Genomic DNA, 24300 nt, shown 5'->3' with positions numbered 1-24300 from the left:
GGTAGTGGTGGTGGGATGAAAAAAAAAAGCTCGCTCCAAAGCTCGCTTCACTGAGCTCGCTCCTTAACCGTCCCCCTTTTGGAGGGCTGTGTTTAAACAATTGGGTACACAACTGAACCTCAATACAGCCGATCATCCAGAAACAGATGGTTAGACTGAACGAGTTAACCAGGTGCTAGAGGATATACTCAGAGCATACATCAGAAAAAAACAATCAAACTGGGAAGAACACTTACCTATTCTCGAGTTTTCCTACAACAGTGCTAAGCATGTCACAACTGGATTTAGTCCTTTCATGCTCATGTATGGGGTTTCAACCTAGGTCACCTGTTACGATGGGGTTGGCAACCGAAAATCTCCAAACAGGTTAAGGATTTTCTCCAAGATCACATGGATATGTTGAAACTCGCTCCTCAGAATGTCCGACAAACACAGGATCGGTATAAGAAGTATGCTGATGAGAAACGTCGGCAAGTTACCTTCGAGGAAGGGGAGGAAGTATTTTTACGTGTGCCAAAACATTCAAAAGTCTGAAAACTGGGCCAACACCTAAATTATCTCCCCGATATTGTGGGCCTTTCAAAATACTCAAGCGAGTAGGTAATCGTGCCTACAAATTATTGCTATCTGCACATTCTCGTATTCATCCGGTGTTTCATGTAAGCCGTTTACGTAGGCGGTTACATGGGGACAACAAGGTCATTGACCAATAGATTTTGGTTGATTTCATTGAACCTCCTACCTTACCACATGAACCTGAACGTGTTCTCGATTATCATGAGTTGCGTACACATCATCATGTACGTCAACAAGTCTTAATCAAGTGGAAAGATGGAGGAAGGTGCCACTTGGGAAAACATTAGTGTTCTTAAGGATAAGTTTCCTGTTACCATATACATGTGGTAGTGATGTGTGTGAACACACTAGGACAGCCGGGGCATTTTTTCCCTCTCTAGGAGGTTTTTTCCCCGAGCATTGTATATACGCCCATCACTCTAGGGCTATCTATCTTTCCATTGCTTACTAAGTAACACACTCTCTATTGTGTGCATTGGGCTTCCTTCATCTTCTCCAAGCTGTGTGCGTTTTTGTGCAACCCTAATTCCAACAATTGGTATCAGAGCAGGTTGCGTCCTCCCGGGCTTAGTTGCCAGCTGCTCCAACACACGCCTGCTCACTTTCTTCGATTTCAGTGAGCTTTGGCGAGCGTTCGCAGGTCGAAAAATATTTTGGGAAGGCTCATAGAGCTCGGTCTGCTTAGATTTCTGATTCGGGCTCATTTCGGCCTCCGTTTCCACTACAGGCAATGTTGCACAGGCTATTTCGTCATTTTGTGTAGAATTTCTGTCAGGGCCATTTTTTGCATAACAGGTGCCTTACAGTCTTCTATGGTTTGTGCTATATAGCATGTGTTGTTCCCGCTTTGTTTCTCCTATTTTCGGGTAGTTTTCACATCAGGTGCACCATTTACCATGGTTGACAACAACACAGATGTGTTCAAGATGTTTGTTGTTGAGGACAGGTTGGATAGGGACAATTACCCTATGTGGGCTTACATGATGCAACATGTTCTTGTGTCAAAGGGCGTCTGGAATATTGTGCAGGGCATTGATGTATGCCCTGGTTTTGAGGATGCAGGCGATGTTGAGGATGTTGCAGGTCTTGCTGCAAGGATTACTGCTATTAGAGTTGTTTTGCCTACGGTGGAACAATCTTTTTGGGATGTAAAGGATGCGCAGGCTCATGCATTGATTGCGTTGTCTATGAAGCGCACCATTGTTCCTCACATCCGTTCAGCAAAATCTGCAAAACATGCTTGGGATATTTTGGCTGGTCTTTATGCAAGCCCCAATGAGGCTAAAATTGCTTTGCTGCATAAAGAGCTGGAGTCGAAGATTATGCATGAGGAAGATGATATCGACACTTTCCTTGCTAGTGTCAAGGATATCAATGAGCAACTTATTTCTGCAGGTGAAGTCATTTCAGACAGTTCCCTTGTGCAGACTGTTCTTGATGCCTTACCATATTCTTACCAGACTTTTGCTAGTACTTGGAGACTTATGACCCAAGGAAATCTAGAAGTTGTCAAGTTTAATGCATTATGCACATTGTTGTTGCAAGAGTCACTTTCCAGAAAAAACAGGACAGCGTGCAGTTGAATAGGCTTTTATTGCTTCTCAAAGAAAGGGTGGTAACAGTAATGCAACCACTTCTTATGGTTCTGCTACGAGTGGCAAAACTTCTGTTCCTAATGCTTCTGTTGGCAACACTTTGTCTGGCAATTCTGGTGATAAGGGCAAAAAGAAGATGCGTTGCCATTATTGTAAAGCTAATGATCACTTGATCAAGTCCTGTCCTAAGTTGAAGGCCAAAGAGGCTAAGAAGAAAGAGGGTGGTTCCACTACAAATGCAGCCATTGTTGAGTCTTCTGTAAAAGGAGATTGTAATGTTGATGTTGATGCAGAATGGGCTTTTAGCGCAGAGTGCACTTACAATCCTGTTGTCCATGATGCATGCTTGTCAGTTGCTGCAGATTCACATGTGTGGTATTTCGACAGTGGTGCTACAAGGCACATTACCTCACATCGTGAATTGTTCACCTCTCTTGAGTGTGTCCCTCATGGGAATTCACTCACTTTTGCCAACAATGCCTCTTATCCGGTTCAGGGAGTTGGAAAGATTGTGCTTACTACTGCTAATGGCAGTTCTTTCACACTTGTTGATGCACTTTATGTACCTGGGATTAAGAAGAATCTCTTGTCTGTATCCGCACTTGCTAGACTTGGACTTGTAGTCAAATTTGTGGATGACAGATGTACAGTTCATGATCTCAGTTTTGGTGATGAAATTGTTGCATCTGGCCTTTTGTGCCATGGACTGTATAAGCTCACTTTGTATGACAAGTGTGGACAAAATTTTGCAAATGCTGTTCCAGATTCAAGGGCTATTTCAGATGCAAAACTTTGGCATGCACGTTTTGGTCATCTCAATTTTGCCAGTTTGCTGCGTTTGCAGAAATCTGATATGGTTGCTTCTTTGCCACCTCTTGAAGCACCTGTCAAACATGTTTGTGAAGGTTGTATTTGGGGTAAGATGCAGCATTCTAAGTTTCCAAAGGATGGTTCAGTTCAGGCCACATGCAGGTTGCAGCTTGTGCATAGGGATGTTTGTGGGCCCATGCAAACTCCGTCCTTGGGCAATTACCTTTACTTCGTGACTTTCCTTGATGATTACTCCAGGAATGCATGGGTATTTCCGCTTAAAGCGAAGTCCAAAGTTTTTATGTGCTTCAAACAATTTCTGGCTATGGCTGAAAATGTCTCGAAATGTACTATGGGCACCCTCCGTTCCGATCGAGGGGGGGAGTATATGTCTCATGAATTTGATGCATTTCTGGCTAGTCGTGGGATAAAACACCAATGTACAGTGCCTTATACACCTCAGCAAAATGGCGTTGCTGAGAGGAAAAACAGGTCACTGACGGAAATGGCACGATGTATGGTCAAAAGTCATGCTTTGCCGCATTCTTTTTGGCTTGAGGCCATCATGTGTGCCACTTATGTACTTAACAGGTGTCCTACGAAAGCTTTGCAGTCTATTACTCCATATGAAGCATGGCATGATAGAAAGCCTTCTATTGAGCACATGCATGTTTTTGGCTGTTTGGCATATGCTTTGGTGCCACAAACACAGCGCAGAAAATTGGATCATAAGGCTGTCAAATGTATTTTTGTTGCTTATAGTGCTGAAAGCAAAGGTTACAGGTTATATCATCCGCAAACAAAGCGTATTTTGGTTTCACGAGATGTAGTGTTTGTGGAAGATTCTATTCAACCCTTGCTGTCATGTACTAGAGACAGTAATGTACGCGCAAAGGACATTTATGACACTTTGTTGCCTCTTTTCAGTGGTGGAAATACGAATGTAATTTCCAATGAGGCAAATGTACATCCTATGGGGGTTTCTGAAAATGTTACAGATCAGCCTATTACTGATGTAGATGTACATGATGTACTTGATGAGGAAAGGGTTGAAAATGAGCAGGCTAGAGGTATGCCAAAATGGCTGGTGCACACTTTGTGTGACAGTAAATTGGATGCACCTTTCTCTAGTCGTACTCGTTCAGGCTCTCGCCATGCATCTTATGCATCAAATTGTTATGCTTTGGATGTGTCTAGCTTACATGATGTTGAGGAGCCTCTGTCTTTTGATGAAGCATAGAATTCAGAAAATTGGATGACTGCCATGCAATCAGAATATAATGCACTTATAGAAAATGACACATGGACTTTATGTGATTTGCCTCCTGGCAAAAAGGCCATTGGTACGAAGTGGGTTTACAAGTTGAAACGCAAGCCGGATGGTGAGATCGATCGCCATAAGGCTTGACTTGTTGGAAAGGGTTATGCACAACAAAAAGGCATAGATTATGAAGAGACTTTTCCTCCCACTTGTTGTATGAATACTGTGCGTTTTCTATGTGCATTGGTAGCTCATTTTGGTTGGGATGTACATCAATCAAACATTGTTATTGCTTTCTTGAACGGTGACATATTTGAGGAAGTTTATGTATGAATACTGTGCGTTTTCTATGTGCATTGGTAGCTCATTTTGGTTGGGATGTACATCAATCAGACATTGTTATTGCTTTCTTGAACGGTGACATATTTGAGGAAGTTTATGTGACGCAACCTCGCGGTTTTGTCATAAAAGGACAACAGGACAAAGTGTGAAGATGTAAGAAGGCTTTGTATGGGTTGAAGCAATCTCCTCGTGCTTGGTATGAGAAAACTGACACTCATTTGGTCAAACGAGGCTTTCCTAACACTCCAACAGAAATCACATTGTATGTAAAGCGTGAGGGTGATGTACTTCTCATTGTGGTTCTTTACGTAGATGATTTGTTGATCACTGGACCAAATGAGAGACATATTGCTAAATTTAAGGCTGAGTTGAATGCTACTTTCAAGATGAAAGATTTGGGGCTATTGCATCATTACTTGGGTTTACAGTTTAAGCAGTGTAATGGTGGTATTGCCTTGTGTCAGAAAAGTTACATAGAGACATTGCTATGTAAGTTTGGACTTGAGCATTGCAAACCTTTTTCCACTCCCATGGAAACAAGTTTGAAGTTGAGTCTCAATGATGCTGGCGATCCTGCTGATGTCACTCTTTACCAAACTGTTGTTGGCTGTCTCGTTTATGTATAGAGTACGAGGCCGAATATTCAGTTTGCAGTCTCACAAGTCAGCAGATTTATGAATAGCCCAGGGTCTAAGAATTGGCAGGCTATCAAGAGGATTTTCCGCTATCTTAGTGGCACTTTACATCTTGGCTTGTTTTATCCCAAGGGGGGATCATTGCCGCCAGACTTACATGCTTTTTCGGCGGACTCAGATTGGGCTGGTTGTTTTGACACGAGAGTGTCCACAAGTGGTTTTGTTTCATGCTTGGTAGTTCATGTATATCACGGTTGAGCAAGAAGCAACCTATTGTGGCCACTTCGAGTTGTGAGGCTGAGTACAGGGCAGTCTTCACAGCTACGGTTGAGTGTGTATGGCTCATACGCCTTATGACTGATTTGGGTGTTAGCCTCGTATAAACCCCCATACTTGTTGAAAGTTATCTAAGCCTTCCAACTTGAGGATAACATCCCGATAGTGAGAGATATATTCAAGAAATGATAGGTATTGGCGCATGGAACATGTGTCCCAAGCCGTCCAATTCCGATCTGCCTCATTTTTAGGCAAAAATTATTTGCTAAACATAGCTTCAAAAGCTGCCCAAGTCTGTGGTATGATATTCTTCTCCTTGAGAGACATCCACCATTTGTGGGCCTTGCCTTCCAGAGTTAAGCTCGTTTGCAGAGCTCTGATTGCGTCCGGAGTACGCCGTAAGGCGTGAATTCCATCCCACTTGCTAAGAAAGATATTCACTACATCCTTATTGCGGTCTCGATCTTCTCCCTTAAAAATCGGTGGTTTGGTGTTTTTCAACAATTCATCCACCTCTTTTGTAGTGAGAGTGTGCAACGTATGAGCATTTGGGCCTTGCCCTGGATTAGAAGGGCCTTGCCCTTGTGTAGCAACGTGCTCATGCATGTGCATGTCAGTAGGACCCTTGGATTGTTGTTGCATTAATTGAATCACTAATGTGGATAGTTTAGTAACATTTGCATTTAAAGCTTTAAAATTTTCATCCATGACTGACATGCATATCTGAAGTGCATGAAATTATTGAATACCCAGCAATTCGTAAGTGTCATCACCTACAGTAGCGTCGTGGGTACTCTCCTTGAGAGGATCCGGCCGTGGGCCATCATGGCCAGGATCAGGCGTACTTTGCTCAAAATCAAATGTCATATTGATATCTGAATCCATGGCGACACAGTGCGGTGCAAGGAATAGTCAAAAAAATACGTGAGATTGAGAGCACTTGCAAAGTGTAATTAGCCTTGCTAATTCCGTCAAAATCGATAATATCCCGGTGGAAATTGATCCGAATTGTCTGCCGTATAGGGAATTCCTCAATCCCTTGGAGCCGAATCAATTATGCTTGCAACTGTTAATTGATTTTGAAAGATAATGGTACTTTGAACTCCCGTCGGAATGCTTTGCTTAAATCTCCGAGTTTCTACGGTAATACGCAAAGAATTGGGTACTAGAAGTTTGTGCCGGCCGTGTTGAGATGCCGTGCCTTGTTGGGCCTTGCCGAATTCGCACACGAGGGAGGGGGGGTACCCCATTGTGGGTACCGTCCCTTGTTCTTGGATAAAAGGTTTGGCCACTAACCCCCAAGGGGTTGGGCGCCCTTGCAATGTGAAAAAACCAAAGCTCAACGGCTATGGCCGCTTACGGTAGCGCGCGAGGGAGGGGATGAGGCCATGGCGAGCTGTGTTTTGCGCAAGGGGCTTTGGTCATGGGTCAAGAAACACTCCCCCGCCCAGCGCGATGCCGTAGAGCCCGCAAGGGGTGAGTTTGGTGCAGGTCCCACCTGGGCGGCTCCTCCTTGCAAGGGGGGTTGCCCACGGATTTCCTGCTTGTCGTCCTCCTCACAGGAGAGGTGCTCCACGGTTCCTTGACACCGACATGTCACTTGCTCATGCAAGTTTGTGTGGCTCCCCTCCTCCACGGATGTGTCGTTCCCAAAAAAAGAACCTGGCTCTTGATACCAATGTTAGACAAGGGGAACTAGAACCTAGGAGTCCACCACCCAACCACCCACTATATAGCATAGCCCCTAGCCCTTTGCCCTAGTTGGACTCCCTTTCCACACTGCCTAGTCGAGCCTTGTCGTTGTCCTGACACTTGAAGTTCTCAAAAAGCTTAAAGAAGATAAACCTGGAACTTTTATGACATGAAGACTCTTCTTAGTCTCCTCAAACCTAATACGACAGAAGAATCTACCCCATCCCTAAAAAGACCTATCTTTTTAACTAACACTCCTAATTCGCTTACTTCTTTTTTGACTCCCTCTATTACTTCTAGTTCTAACTTTGGCAGAGGTAAAACTAAAAGTTATACCACTAGAGGTAGAGCCAAAAATCTTCATGTAAAACATCTTCTTCATATGTGGTTGTAATATTTTCAGGTTACTACCAATATGGCGGGCAAGAAGATCTTGAATAAAAAGAAGGAGACTCAGAACCATATTTTTGTGCATTGCTTTTTGTTTTTTAAAAAAAAGAATTATACCCACCTAAGTCCATTTTTATAGAATCAACACTTTGGTAATACTTTTGTACTTAATTCAGTTTTATTTGGATGGAAATACAAATATCCACTAAAAAATTGGTTTTACAATTCTGGATTTTTAAGATTACACATCACCCCTACCTGTGATTGTGCTGATTATAGAGAGTTTACATAACAATTTGACAAATTTGGCTCACACATTTGTACTTCAAACTTAGACATTTGCGAAGATCATGAGATTCACATACTACTGAACAAAGGATTGGATCATATTCCCCTATCACCACTCAACCCTCACTTAGCTTTTGATGCCCTTCCTAACTACTTAATCGACTTGGTTACTAAACTCCAGTTGGGGTCAGAGGTAATCCACACCCTTTCTCAACTATTTTTTCATAACTTTTCAAACAAAGTAGGTAACCTGAACCCACAGTGGCTTAGTACAGACACTACTTGGTTTACTCTTGATATAATCACAAAAATCAGAGATTTAGCATCTAAATTCTTTATTGTGGGACTAGACAAGGTTGGTAACACAACATCAATTATTTGTAAACAACTAGTGCATTTAGCTCACTTGAAAGATTGAATGGTCATGAATTCTCCATCTCTGCCCTTAACCCAGTTGATACCAGGAATCTACTTACATCTCAACTTCAAGAAATTGGTTACAATAACAAAAAACTACTTGTACTTTTTCCACTTACAAAGCACATAAAAATAATTTTAGATAGATCTTAGATGCCTCCAATGGAATCTATATAGAAATTGCAGACAACCTGACCAAATGTCTTAATTTAATCCTAATTGAACTAGAACTCCACTGTGCAACTAAACAAAAAACCAGTCGCGAGTTCCTAGGGATCAATTACAATCCATTCTAGATTATTAAGAATAATACCAAACTATTTCTTAATCTCCCAGAACATATTATACATGTCTATAAGACATATATTACACAATGCTACAAAAACATTCCCATTTTTAGACCTTACGGTTTACTCTCGGTCTTAGAAGAGGTGATTGATCTCGCCTTTAGAAATAGAGCAAAAAATCATTATTTTGCTATCTCCCTCATCAAAGAACCAACATGGGTTAAAAATTGTATGCACACGACCCCTCTTCATTTTAACCAAATTAGTTTGATAGTTCACCTTCAATGGCTACTCGGCAATATTTTTATCCAACTTGGAACAAAGTGTTCTAAACAACAAAAAGGGATTCCCATGGGAATCTCCTGTTCACCAGTACTTTGTAATCTTTATTTAGCTTACTTTGAATACAAATGGTATATCAACAAACAATTACATAACTCTGAGACACAAAAAAACTCACACAATTTATACATACTGCAAGATATATGGACGATATTCTTAGTTTAAACAATAAATTTTTTAAAGAGCAACTTATTATCATCTACCCCTTAGGTGTGCTTAAGATACTTGTGACACCAGTATATCATTAGAGGGAGAACCCTTTACAACTAGTACAACTTATCTTACAATAAAAATCACGTTACTTGAACCATTTATAGGGAGCTTTACAACAAGATATAGTTGGAAAAGAGATAAATTTCAATTTACTACTATTGAATTAATCAAATAAAAAGTAATCTCCCATATAAAAATGCAATTAATACTTGCTTAAGAATTATATACCTTACTATGTACTCTTCTAGTGATTCCTTCATTGTATTTGAAAAAATCTCTAAACTAGTAAACAAATTTATGCACAATGGGTTTCTAAAGCATAAAATACTAAATCCCATTACTCAATCTCTTGATAAAAATGAATGGCTTGGAATTAAAGCTAGTACAAATATTGTCATCAATCTGATGAGGCAGTAGGCCCCACTCTATGGGTCTACTACCTCATAGAGTGAGTGTGCCTGGGTTTGGGCGGGAACACACACACACACACACACATTAGTCTCTGAGTAAACATTTGGCTTCTACTGCCATACATTGCTTTAAACGTTTAGCCTAAGAGCAAAAAACACGACCTTTCCTAGTAAGTCACATACATATACGTGAGGAAGGTGGATGGAGCCGCAAAGTTCTCAAAGCTGTGCAAAACCGACCTTGTTGTCTCTCTCTCTCTCTCTCTCTCTCTCTCTCTCTCTCTCTCTCTCTCTCTCTCTCTCTCTCTCTCTCTCTCTCTCTCTCTCTCTCTCTCTCAGATTACTCACACAATCCCCTGTTACATAAAGCACACTACATAGCAAAAATCCGATATAGTTACTATCATAGATAACCCTTTACTTACTTTTTCCGTGCAATAGTAAACTACAACAAAAATATCGCTTTACATTAAAAGCCTAGATTTTTTTTACTAAAAACGAGGAGACTTCCACTATGCTCCTACCTTTCACTAGGTGCTAAACCTGCTTGGGGCGTACACTAGCCAATGGCGTCCATACAAACAATCGAGTAAGATGTAGGCATAAGAACAATACCCTCTATGGAGAGGGATTTAATATCATTTTTTTTTAAATGTCTATTTAAAGCTATACATTGACGAGCCATTTTTGGCGTCTCTGCATGTGCTCTAAGAAGAGACGCTCTAACGTAGCAGAGGTACCAGAAAGAAACGGATTTTGGCAAGGCCGTACATGCCAATACACACATTTTCATTATGCTTTTTTTCTCATACGGTCTGCGTCCGCCATGTCTTTGCGGATATTGATCATTGATCTTTCGCTCATCAATTTCATTTGCAAGCTAGTCACACTCAATTCCCCTTGCCTCAATTTGCTCATCTGATAGATGACACTCCACACAAGTATTTGCATACAATTATCTCTCCACTCATTATCACTAAGTTCAAACTTAGTCATACTACTACACACAATCTAAAAAACACGTCAAAATTATCGTAAGAACACAAGTGTCAGTCGTCTTCAAGACTCACAGTATGACTTCACTCATGGCGGACAAACAAAGCGCAATTGAAATCATTGGTGCTTCCTCCTCTCAGGTGAAAGGTTTTTATAATTTGTTTTTCCTTCCTTAGGAAACTCGTGTTTTATTCCTTTAAGGTTATTTCACGTTAAATTTGTTTTTTAGAAACCATTTTTGACAAAGAAAACCAATGTCTACACTCAATACGATCTCTAACATGCATAAAATTAGCATTTTTTTGCAAGTAATTATCAATACTGACACTTGCAGTTTAGAATTTTTATTTTTACTTGAAAATAATGACTGAAGTCAACTTGGAATAGATTGTGGACTATTGTAGTTGTAACAATTTTTCGATTATTCATAAGCTAATCAAGCTGGCGTATAACCGTATAAAGCTATGATTAAAGAGTTAGATTAAATGCTTTTAGAAATATGATTCCCAAGAAAATAAAGTATTAACTTCCTTTTTTGTACTTACACTCTTGGTTACATTGGAGATTAGCCTGTTACTATAATCATGAGTACTTATAGCTTCCAATTTGCTAAACAGTATGCCTCACACTACGACACTATGGACCCTTTCATTGATTAAGTATATTCTTGCCCTTGATTAGGATTGGAAGTAGTCCATAAAACAATGGTTTTTCTACACACCATTAGAGTATCAACTCTAGCCAACCATATTTGTATATTGATCCTAGACAAAACTTATTTGTCTTCTTCGAACTGTTTTTGAATGCATGGATAAGAGGGACATGGATAACAACTCTTGGGTTCGTCCTATACCTGCATTCCATGCTTAAACAAAAATGCTAATCATTTTTGTGTTTGCATGATGGTTACAGGTAAGGATTTTGGCTTCTTTTATCTTTGAATTCAAGTGTTGTTCAAACAATTTTTGGCAGGGATGATTCTTCTACTGCTGCTATTTCAATTTTATTTCTTAGATGTAAAAAACATCAAAATTCCATTTCAAATGTACATATATATATATTTCAAGAAAAATATATGTGTAATCACTTTTATTTGTCATTGTCATGTCTCTTTTTGAATGTATGTTCAAGTATATAGATTAATACTCCAACACACACACACACACACACAAACTACCATTGGAAGACCTTTCTTCTAGCATGACTAGTCTTGTAGTGTTGTAGCACCTACATTGTCATGAGAGAGAGAGAGAGAGAGAGCGAGCATAAGTTTCATCTTTGAAGTAATGTGTCGTAGCCTTTCGGGTTCCATATGTCTAGAACATATATATTTTAGAACATATATCAAATTGACACAAGTTAAGATCGTGGGCAATCAAATTCTAACCTCACATTTGTCATGGATGCTTGAGAGTCAATCGCTTCCTGCATCATCGCCTACATCATCACTAGAAGGCTTTAGAAGAATCTAGAAGGTTCTAAAAGTATCAAGGAGATTCTAGAAGTTTCTAGAAGGATGGAGAAGATTTCGGAAGAATCTAGAAGTTTCTGGAAAGCTCTAGAAATTTGAAGAAGGATCTAGAAGGTTGTAGAAGAACTAGAAGGATCGAGAAGCTTGGAGAAGATTCCGAAAGAATCTAGAAGTTTCTGGAAAGCTCTAGAAAGTTGAAGAAGGTTCTAGAAGGACTAGAAGGATCAAGAAGGTTCTAGAATTTTCTAACCTCCTCAAGAAGAACCTAGAAAGTCCTAACCTCCTCAAGTAACCTCCTCAAGCACGAGTATAAATAGGGTTCTTGGGCCACAAGCCCCTCAGTCTTGCCAACACCAGTTGTGAGGCTCCTATGAGGAAATCCCTCTTCTAGTCCTTGTCTTATGTTCAAGTCTTGTCCTTGCAATCAAGCTTTGTCTTGTACTCAAGTCATGTAATTCAAGTCTTGTATCTAGCTCTCTTAATAAAGTATTAAGTCTTATAATCAATATTAAGCTTATCATCAAGTCCAACTTCTTGTACATTGTGAGCGCCTCCTCTTGCTCTCTTCTAGCTCTATACGCGCTCATAACAACATTCAACCATCAAATGCATACAACACCATGGCTACATATTCCCATTTACTATGATCAGGCTCATAATACATTCGATCTAGAATTTTTACATGTCAAAAGCGATTCAATACATGTGATAGAGAATTTCTAATGGAAAATCAATTCACTCATTTCAAAGATTACACATTTCCAACTTCACTCGAGTCTTGGCAAAAGATAATAACACAAAAAGAGCCTGAATAAACAACTCTTTGACACAACACAACCTTAAGCAAATCTAGACAATAATTTGTTTGTTTAGATTGTCCTTGAGGCATACAAAGAAAACCATATCAACTTAAGCTTATCCTTGAAGGAAAACAAAGGAAAAGCTGAAGCTGCTTCTTTTGTGATGAGTTTCTAGCACCTTGAGATACAGATTTTATGGTAGCTCACACATCAAAAGGGCCAAATCAAGATGCCAACTTTCATGAAGAGAATACACTTCACCCTATGTGTGTGTGTGTGTGTGTGTGTGTGTGTGTGTGAGTGAGAGAGAGAGAGAGAGAGAGCTTGTCTTATGTTGCTCTTGGTATTGGAGTCTCATTGGTTCTATAGAGAGAATATATTCGTAACACCTTATGAACCATGTTCACTACATCTGCTCAACCTAGAGCTACAACATCAATCCTATGCACCATCAAATCTTGTTGCCATGCTGCAACCCACTCTCTAACTAGAGCTTGCACCAAGTAAGTCATCGGCATTTTAAAAGTTGTAGCAAGAATATTGAGAGACCAACGTACATGTGTGTGTGTGTGTGTGTGTGTGAGAGAGAGAGAGAGAGAGAGAGAGAGGAGAGCACAGGGAGAGACTGGGAGCAGGGACCAATCACTAGGTGGTGGTTATCTACCCCTCACTCCTTGGATTCAAGGCATTCGTAAATTGGGAGTCGCTTGCCATAAGTGCCTTGTGCAAGCCATCAATCGTTAATGCAATACAAGTGCCTCGACTCTTATGTCTCAATCGTTTAAAAGGAATATGGCATGGTAGGTGTGCAACACGTGTACGCCAAGGAGGTGATGAAGCATGTGGGACAAGGGAGGGGGCACACGGGGAGGGATGTGATACGTGGCTTGCTTACTTGCACCAAATACCAACAACAATCTCAACGGACCTGCTGCCATAACTACACTTGAATGGTCATGTGCAGCTTCTATCGTCGTCGACATAGACGAAAAATCTTGCCTGCTGCCACCAGCCATCAACATTAAATGTCACTCATTGCCAATGGCCGTTGACAACAGGGATGTGGCATCATTTCATCGCCTTGACCTTGTTTATTGCCACCAATTACGCTAGCAACAATCCACTCAGAATGGTTCATGGATGCATCACCACTTGCAACAATAGTAGTGCATCATCCATGATGGGTTGGGGGGGGGGGGGGAGAGAGAGAGAGAGAGAGAGAGAGAGAGAGAGAGAGAGAGAGAGAGAGAGAGAGAGAGAGAGAGAGAGAGAGAGAGAGATTTGGCGGTCAACAATTTAGGCGCAAAGGATGTACTGATGGAATTTATTTTATGCAGCATCACGAGCATGAAGAAGAAGATATCTTACTTGATGTAACACTAGAACCTAGAAGGTTGTGGTGGCACCAGCTTGGGCATTCTTGGCCGCATACCCATTGCACAATACTACAGAGATCGTGACAACAACTTGCGAGTTTGGAGATTGTCGTAGTCATCACAACAACTTGGAAATGTGGCCGACCTTGAGGAACAACGACATCTGCTTGGTGGCTCTACACAACCCTTCCGTGTCCCCTCAATTGTAGCAACCGGGCAACTGCTGCCACAAGCTTTCGTGCCACCCAAGTAGCCCCTCATTAAGGCCCACTCTCGTTTCTATGTGGCCACCACTCAGCCTCGGCCCACCGACAACAACCCGCTACCGAGCAATTGCAACCACTTCCCCCCCCCCCCCCCCCCCCCCCCCCCCCCCCATCTCTCTCTATGTTAGACCACTGCAAGGTGCTATTAGGTAGTGTCAATTATGCATGCAAGTGTCCTTTAGCACGTAATAAAGCAATAAAGTAATGACTTTTCTTTCCATGATTCAATGCGAATATGAATATATTTTCTTCTCTCGGTAATGAATTTACTTGATTTGGTAATGAGTATTTTCTATCTCTTTCAACCAATCAAAAAATTATGCATTACAAAAAAAAATCTTTCCTTTTTCCTAATGGAAAAAGGGGAGGCATCACGAAAGCCTTATCCCTTTGGGGTAGGCCATAAAGAAAATTTGCCATCGTTAACTTGCCATGTGGTGGTAAGCTATCCACAACTAGTATGGCCGGCCACCTCCGGCGGCCTCTCTCTCTCTCCCCCCCCCTTTATCACGCGTGTCTGCAACCTCTCTCTCTCTCTCTCTTGCCGCCAAGTGACTGAGGGAACCAAAATCCCTCTCTCCTAGTACAACGGCACCGTCTTCAGCATTGGGTTTAGTGTAATCCCACATACAAATTCTGAGATTTACCTCTCAAATTTAAATTAAAATGTGAGGAAACCTACAAATTTTAGAGAAATTTAGTGCAAAAATTTTCAAATTTAGCCAAAGCAGATGAAAAATCTCTCTCTCTCTCTCTCTCTCTCTCTCTCTCTCTCTCTCTCTCTCTCTCTCTCTCTCTCTCTCTCTAGTGCGCTTTCATGTAATTTGGAAATGAACATTTAAAAAGATTTTGTTCAACCCTTTATGCAATGACTTATGTCCAAAACTATAGCATTACAAAGACCACTTCTTGCATTTAAATTGCAAAGCTATATAGCTGCAGCATTATGTTTCAAGTGCAAAACATACAATGCTATCACAATGTGATTTACACACTAACTATGCACTGACATATTCCAAATCGTTGCTATACCAAATTATTTATAGCATCCTTGAAAAGTTTGCATGGCAAGATATTGTTAATGATCTCTAAATACGCAATCAAAATGTCAAAATGTCCAAAATAATATCTATGCACAGTACATAGAGATGCAAGCTTTCTACATCCTAAAGCGCAACCTACGACATGCTCTACCATGGTATCGAACCACCCATGGTCCACGATGTAAGACACATCGACCAATCACTGGGGGGATAGACCCCATAACAAAAATGCGTAGGGACCAACTACCATGGGTTAGACTTTGAGAAAACACAGCATTCATTGGGAGGGTTCTTCCGAGCTTTGCAATGGTGATACGTGCTCTGAATCCTCTACGGATAGAAATTTGGACGTAGCAGAGCAAACTTGGATCATATGAGGCCTCGAAAAATCCCACCAGCAAGAATTGTGGGTAATTTTGTAATCTATATCCAATCAAAAGTCTATTAGTATAAACAAAATAGAGACAAAATAGAACCTGGCTACTTTACGACATCAACATTGTTACCTTACTACATTCAAAACCTCGAGCAGATGAATAACCTCCATGGCGCTGATAGGGCCCCTCCATAGTATTGGATCTAGAACATAATTGGTGATAGTGAGTTTCAAATTCTTGTGTGTGTGTGTGTGTGTGTGTGTGTGTGTGTGTGTGTGAGAGAGAGAGAGAGAGAGAGAGAGAGAGAGAGAGAGAGAGAGAGTAGCATCTTTTACCTTGGATGTGTCGAGGTCGCCTTCCTAGCGTATAGGTCATGGAGGCATTAGGATCCATCTTCATTCAAAAAAAAAAAGTAAATAAAGATAAAAGATTGGTGCTATGTATTTTGGGGGGAGAGAGAGAGAGAGAGAGAGAGAGAGAGAGGGAGAGACCAAAAATACATAGCACAATTATGGAGATCCCCTATCATATCACTATATAAGGCCTCAAAATGTAATATTCCAAAGAAGACACCTCTCTGATATTTATGAGCAAATTGGTAGACTAAAAATGTACGTTTACAAAGCTTATAAATGAGATGGGTGCTTATATATTATATCTACATAGCTACTACATAATCCAAATCTTGCAAGGCTGAATGAGTCTTTACACCTGCATGTCATTTTCATAATGAGGTCAATTGCAACACTTCCTTGTAGACAATGTTAGAAGTGTATGTCCTTTGGTCTTCCCCTTTCCTCACACTTGTGTGGTGACCATCATCAACCACAACCTTGATGGCAGAAGACGATCTCACGCGAGACATTGCCACATACAATTGACCATGGGTGAAAACAGGTGTTGGGAGATACAATCCAAGCACTCCCAATGTTTGGCCTTGCGCTTTGTTGATCGTCATCCCAAAAGCACATCTCAGGGGAAATTGTCGACGTTTCAACTCAAAAGGGAGGCCTTCTCTAGCTCCCATGAGAAAATCAAACCTTGGGATGAACACTATATTTCCTGCATGTGACCCTGTAATGATTTCTTCTTCAATCACTTTGTTGTGGAATTGCTTACAAATCAAGCGTGTTCCATTACAAAGACCACTTCTTGGATCCAAATTGCGGAGCAACATAACTGGAGCATTTTGTTTCAAATGCAAAACATGCGGTGGAAAACCTCCTCCAACATCTAAACTATTTAAGATCTCGGTTGTGAATAAAATGCTATCACAATCTGATCACACACTAAGTCTGCACTGACATATTCCTTATAAGTACCAAGACATTTCTACAATACCAAATTGTTTATAGCATCCACATCCTTGATGCGAGGTGCCAAGATTGCCCTGTCCTTGAAAAAGGTTGCATGGCAAGAGAGTGTTTCAAGGTCTCCATATATGCAATCAATAAGACCTTGCAAACTATTTTGTGCTGGCATCATGCAGGGTGGCAAAGCTACATTATCATCTCTCTCCCCATCACAAACATTGCCATTCCCAATATCAAGTGTCCATTGCACAAATTCTCTTTCTCTAACATTATTGCAACAATTGACCACTCGCATGTTCTCTGTTAGACGCAGAATTTCTGTACAACACCAAATGTATGAGTGGCACAAAGATGCATCAACAATGTCTGCCCTTCCACCTCTACGTACAACAGGCAAGATCTGTCTAAAATCACCACCAAGGAGGAAAACCTTTCCGCCAAACACCATGTTATTATGCATCACATCTCTTAGTGTCTTGTCAAGAGCCTCAAAAGCATGTCTATGAGTCATGGGAGCTTCATCCCATATGATCAATGAAGCCATTCGCAACAGCTCAGCAAGTTGGCTATTTACTTTAATATTGCATGTCGAGTCAGAAGTTATATCAATAGGGATCTTGAATCTAGAGTGTGCGGTCCTTCCATTGTCAAGAAGTTGTGCTGCAATACCAGATGATGCACATGCCAAAGCAACTTTTCTCTCTCCACGTATGCGAAAGAGCAAGGCATTATAAAGATAGGTCTTTCCTGTTCCACCTGGCCCATCCAAGAAGAACACAGTCCCACTATTCATGCCAATGGCTTCTAAAACTCGATTGTAAGCTTCCCTTTGTCCAGCATTCAAAGATGATTCAATTCGAGCAGACATGCCTCTTTGTTCCTCCACATTATACATTAACTCTTCAGCAAGCACTCCATGATCACTCATTACTTGCAATGTGTGATCCACCTGGGGCATTCCAGAGTAATCTGAGAGCCTCTTTCCATATTGTTGAAGCATTGTCTCCAAGTTCGACAATGCTTGGTTTTGTGCCATGCGTTCATAGATACGCTCATTAGTTGTGGAAGTCCTCATATGATATACATGGTCCTCAGAAAGCTCCTTACTGAAGTGATTCCATAATGCACCAGGACATATCGGCTCACAAAAAACCAAAATGATTACAAATAGTAGTCGTAATTGTTTTCTTGTTTGTCGAAATGAAGCTTCCTCTAAACAAAGAAACCATTCATCATCAACTTGCAATAATCCCTGTGCATTGCATGCTTCCTTAAATGTTTCATATACTCGTCCATTGAAGATCCGAATATCCTCAAAAGACCTACATCCTTTGCACTTGTTGAGAAACATGCGCAAATAGTATAACTCTCCGGCAGTGGGAACTATGTTGTACATTCTTCCAATCACGTCTCCTTTCTGTCTTGGAGTCCATGTTCTGCTTGTTGACTTCCAAACCCACTTTGTTGGGAAGTCTATGTACAACAAATCATTGGCCTCTGGATATCTTTGATTTGCAACAAACCACTCAGTGAGTGTAGTCTTTCTGTTGGCCTCTCTCTCCACCACACTCTGTATAGTCGCTCTGTCATTAAAGAAGACTTGATTTTGATGAGGTAAATGAACATGGAGGCGTTGTATGTCAGGTTTCTCTTGATGCAAGTCAAACCCAAATATCCGCCAGATAGCCTTGGATGCTGATACATATTGTGCATTAAGATAGTTTGTAACTTCATCTAAAATCCCTGCAGTGCCTTGTAGAGCAATAGTCGCCCTGTCATGTCCCTTATACACATACTTGTAGAGATATTTCACAGCGGATATAGTGGAGCAAACCTCGACATTGATATGTGCATTGTACCTTACTGACAAAAATGGATTGTATGGAACAATCCATTTATTATTCATTTGCACATTCTTATAAACAGTGTGATTTCCATCATCCCTCCTCATGTATGTTGGGTATCCTTCCCTATCCACATTAGTCGATCCGCTGAAGCCTCGAGGGTATTTAAACCTGCACTTTCCCTCTACCATACATGGAGAATTTCTATTCAAGTTTCCACATGGACCATGTACATTACACCGACTGATAATGTCATACAATTGTGGAAACATCACCTTATTAGGAAGCTCCACACACACCATCTTATCATAATGGGATGTCTCTGTTGGTTTGTGTTAAGGAGAAAGTATCAATAGAATGTGGGCATGGGTAAGGCCTCTCTTTTGGAACTCAATCACAGAAATGTGTCCAATGACCTTACCAAAAATCTCTCCCTTAATCAGCAAGCCCATCAAATCCTTGAACTTATGGTAGAAAACACGTGCAGTAAGGTCCACATGATCGTTGGATGTTTGTCCAGGCAATAACGCGTCCTCTATCTCCTTCCAACTAGGATTGCATGTGAATGTTATGAAGAGATCAGGCTTCCCCCTTTTGTGTACAATTGCCATGGCATCCTGATAAAGTTGGTGCATATAGCGTGGACTACCAACATATGATGCAGGCAATACCACCCTCCTGCCAACATTAGCACCCAATAACTGCTCTCTGTCACCCCTTGTTCCATCTCTTGCTCCGCTTATGTCAGCCAAACCTTGATACACCTCACTGCGTAGATCACTTTGATGATTGTGAACCCATAAAAGCCTCAACTCCTCCATACAACTGTATGCATCAACAATATATTGTTGCAGTAGCCTACCACCACGTAGAAGACATTGTGTTGTGTCATCCCTGATTTGCAATCTATACTTGTAGAAATCCATTGTAGAAATATACATTGTATTCCCTCCCCCTTGCTCTTTGTTTTCCCATGGCCTGTCTAATGCCTATATGTAGGGATTCCAACCTTCTTCACCACTTGGAAATAGCAACACATATAAGAGAGGCATGTACGACTTGTGGCAATTTGAGATTCTTCTTAGACCACCACCAGAAAGATTCAGCACAATATCTCGATGGCCAATGTTGCTTTCATCGCCTTGACCAAGCATGATTGCAGCAACTTCCACACCTGTTGGAGCAAGGTACTGCCAGCCATTAGTATGTTTCTCAGTGATGACCATCCTTATGTCAGGAATATTGGAAGTTTGAACCAATGATGCAAACTGCCTGAAAGCTTGAACGTACGGATTTACGCGATGCATCATTGATTGCAAGATTTCCAAAACATCTGGCTTCAGTTTAGAAACATGTTGCATCCTATTTTGCAACTCATTCTCAGTGTCAAAAAAATACAATTGAGCAAAGCCAGGGATTTGATCTGGCTGTTCTTCAGGCATCAATGGACCAATTCTATGATAGATAGATCCATGCACTTTGAAGGTATAGATTCCTTTTCTTTGACAGAGAGATTCATCTATATGAGCTCCTAAAGAAGCAAATGCCAACACACTATTGTATGCTCTAATATGTTTTAGAAATTTCTTGCTCCTAGTATTACCTCCGTGCATTAATTCTCTTAATTCTAAAGGAGGTTCACATAATGGTGGCAAAGAAACACTCCCTGAGTTGCAACAACTTTTCCCCACAAACGTGAGAATGGTCATCGCTTCTATCTTCCAAGCAAAAGCACCACAAAGGGAACATGAAAAATCCAAGCTGCCTATGTTGTGAAGTATAGACTTTTTGTGAAAAAGTGACAACATAGAGAGATATGCATCAAGGGTGTGTTTTCAGGATATATGTAAGTGATAGATAGGCAATTCCTTTTGACTTTGGAGTAATCTCCCTCTCTAGAGACAACTATGGGCTCCCCATGAACATTTCCATTATTGACTTCCAAATTGCTTCTCACTTCAATCTCCTCTCGATTTTGCAGAAGCATTGGATCAATATCTACATCCATTCCAACCCTTCCCTGAGAGAATTCATTGCATTGATCCACATTTATCAAATGCTGGCAATCTTCCAAGCGAGCTACATTAATCCCCCCTAGAGAGCGTCGAACTCTCTCTCTTGCTGCCTCACGTCGCGTAGCTCGAGAGGCTTGACAGATCCTACTACGTCTTGCATGTCCAAGAGACAACACCTTCGGACCAATAGCCATCTGTCCCAAAAAGAACTCTTATAAGTAATCTTAAATGTGGAGAATTAAGGAGAGAGTGGATCTTCTCTCATAGTCTCCATCCCTCACGTTTCATGTATGGAAACTATGAGAGAGAGAGAGAGAGAGAGAGAGATTATAGAGGGGGGAGGAGCTTGTGCACCAGATTAGCATGAATACTATGGAACAATAGTTGAGAGAGAGAGAGAGAGAGAGAGAGAGAGAGAGAGAGAGAGAGAGAGAGAGAGAGAGCTGGTGCATAACACAACTTTGGAGAGCACCTCATTTAACATGTTATGGCCACAATTTTATAGAGAGAGAGAGGGGGGGGGGGGCTACTTCTCTTACAAAGACCACTCCGAAAAGTAGCAGAGAGAGAGAGAGAGAGAGAGAGAGAGAGAGAGAGAGAGAGAGAGAGAGAGAGAGGGGCTACTTCTTTCACAAAGACCACTCTGAAAAGTAACTGAGAGAGAGAGAGATAGATAGAGAGAGAGAGAGAGAGAGAGAGAGAGAGATCTTGAAAGAGGCAAATCTATACACCTTAAAATAGGCATTGGGACTTTGTGCACCAAATTAGCATGACACTTAGAGAGAGAGAGAGAGAGATGCGCTGCACAACAACTTTGGAGATCACTTCTTTCAACATATTATGGCCACAATTTTAGAGAGAGTGTGTGTGTGAGAGAGAGAGAGATAGATAGAGAGAGAGAGAGAGAGAGAGAGAGAGAGAGAGAGAACTTGAAAGAGGCAAATCTATACACCTTAAATTAGGTGTTGGGACTTTGTGCACCAAATTAGCATGACACTTAGAGAGAGAGAGAGAGAGAGAGAGAGAGAGCTCGAGCATAACACAACTTTGGAGATCACTTCTTTCAACATGTTATGGCCACAATTTTAGAGAGAGAGAGAAATCTTGAAAGAGGCGAATCTATACACCTTGAAAGAGGCGAGAGAGAGAAGGGGAGAGGAGTTTGTGCACCAAATTAACATGACCATTTAGAGAGAGAGAGAGAGAGAGAGAGAGAGAGAGAGAGAGAGAGAGAGAGAGATCTTGAAAGAGGCGAATCTATACACCTTGAAAGAGGTGAGAGAGAGAAGGGAAGAGGACTCTGTGCACCAAATTAGCCTGACCACTTAGGGGTAGAGAGAGAGAGAGAGAGAGAGATCTTGAAAGAGGCAAATCTATACACCTTAAATTAGGCGTTGGGACTTTGTGCACTAAATTAGCATGACACTTAGAGAGAGAGAGAGAGGATCTAAAAGAAAAGAGAGAGAGAGAGAGAGAGAGAGAGAGAGAGAGAGAGAGAGAGCTCGTGCATAACACAACTTTGGAGATCACTTCTTTCAACATGTTATGGCCACAATTTTAGAGAGAGAGAGAGATCTTGAAAGAGGTGAATCTATACACCTTGAAAGAGGCGAGAGAGAGAAGGGGAGAGGAGTTTGTGCACCAAATTAACATGACCATTTAGAGAGAGAGAGAGAGAGAGATCTTGAAAGAGGCGAATCTATACACCTTGAAAGAGGTGAGAGAGAGAAGGGAAGAGGACTCTGTGCACCAAATTAGCCTGACCACTTAGGGGTAGAGAGAGAGAGAGAGGGGGGGGGGGGGGGGGGGGGGGGGGGGGACTCAAGAGACATAATGGCAAAAACACTTAGAAAAGAGAGCTCATCATCCATCCACTACATACATAAGATAGACCTTCCTCACGTAGATCCCCATAGTAGCCTAAAAATGACAGAGAAGAACATGTAGATTCGCAAAGCCTATAAATGAGGAAGATGTGAGTATTATCGCTCATCATCCATCCAATACAAAACGTAAATCCCCATAGTAGCCTATAAATGAGAGAGAAGAACATGTAGATCCGCAAAGCATATAAATGAGGGAGACGTGAGTATTATCATCCCCTACGAACTTCACTTCCTATGAGGGGCCTCCTGCGTTGAACTCGATGGAATATCTCCAGTCACATTAAGCCCCTCTTGGGCCAATGGGTCGACACCAATGCATTGAGCTTGTTTGTGATAGACCTGACTTCATATACACCTGTATTATGTTGGATTGCTACGGAAGTCAATTTGTTGCTGGTGCCTCGCAATTCAAACACAATGATTTTTAAATCAATGCCATCCTTGTCAGGTTTGTTCTCAAGAAGAGACATTTCCAAGAGGCTAATGATTTTGTCTTGGTTGCTTTTTATCTCATAAAGTTGTACTTGCACTATGTTTTGTTGTTGCAAAACATCATTGATCTGTACTTGCATCTGCACCTCTGAGCGGCGAAGATAAACCCCTTGCTGATGTTGTAAATGGCTCAACCGGTGAATCCTCTCTTTGTGTGATGCCTCCACTCTCTCACATGAGGCTTGAATGTTGGAGTACATTGTGCGGATGGCACCTAGCTCATCTGCAATCTGCCTCTCTGACGATCCATTTGTTATTTGCCTTTTTGAAGGTCCATCTCCCCCTCGTGCAACACGCTTGGCAGTTCACACATTGTTGATTTGGTCTCTCTCTGGGGTAGAAAAGACCACCTCCAATGAATCTCCTCCAGAGGCAAGGGCTTGCTCCATTACTCTAAGAAAGTTAGGATAGGTTTTTAGGATAAGTTAGGATAGAGCGTGGAGCAGGATTGGCTCTCTCTCTCTCTCTCTCTCTCTCTCTCTCTCTCTCTCTCTCTCTCTCTCTACCTATCTCTCGATTTTCGTCTTTCTCTCCATTTCTCTCCCTATCCCTATCTGTGTCGGCTACTTCTCTCTCTATCCGCTATCCCCTCTTTTCTCTCCACCTATTTCTCGATTTTTTTTCACCCCACCGTTGTAAAGAATTTCCTCCCCCCCTCTCTCTCTCTAACTCTCTAGTGGGTGCAGTTATTGGGTGCCTCTCTCTCTATCCCTACAAATCTCCACACCGGCTACTTCTCTCTCTATCCCTCTTTCTCTCCATTTCTCTCTCTATCCATATCACGATTTTTCATCTTTACCAATCTCTTGATTTCCCTCCTTCTCTCCTTATCCCTATCCGCGCCATTCTATAACGTCATTTTGACATTTTGAAGACGTCAATATTTC

At 41.3% G+C, this 24300-nt stretch overlaps 1 protein-coding gene and 1 pseudogene across 1 annotated transcript; both read right to left on the bottom strand.

Annotated features, from left to right (window-relative positions):
- Positions 1-17195: 17195 nt before the first annotated feature.
- Positions 17196-19946, bottom strand: LOC147441686 (uncharacterized). Its single transcript, XM_086483468.1, has 2 exons — positions 19442-19946; positions 17196-19342 (listed from the first exon to the last, which is right to left on the bottom strand). The coding sequence occupies exons 1-2, from the start codon at positions 19944-19946 to the stop codon at positions 17196-17198; spliced, it is 2652 nt and encodes an 883-aa protein (XP_086339594.1).
- Positions 19947-23130: 3184 nt separating this feature from the next.
- LOC147441685 (uncharacterized) lies at positions 23131-23802 on the bottom strand (annotated as a pseudogene).
- Positions 23803-24300: the final 498 nt, after the last annotated feature.

Source organism: Adiantum capillus-veneris, chromosome 15 (genome assembly GCF_014529385.1).
Source record: "Adiantum capillus-veneris isolate H3 chromosome 15, ASM1452938v2, whole genome shotgun sequence".
In the NCBI taxonomy this organism is placed as follows: Eukaryota; Viridiplantae; Streptophyta; class Polypodiopsida; order Polypodiales; family Pteridaceae; genus Adiantum; species Adiantum capillus-veneris.
This window is presented reverse-complemented; position numbering and strand designations above follow the sequence as displayed.

Bases quoted from the DNA above. Each gene is read 5' to 3' on its own strand.
- LOC147441686 (XM_086483468.1), bottom strand. From the start codon at position 19,946: ATGGATTTCTACAAGTATAGATTGCAAATCAGGGATGACACAACACAA. The intron at 19,343-19,441 runs GTAAGGTCATTG...ACAAACCAACAG, and splicing joins GATTAAGGGAGAGATTTTTG to AGACATCCCATTATGATAAG.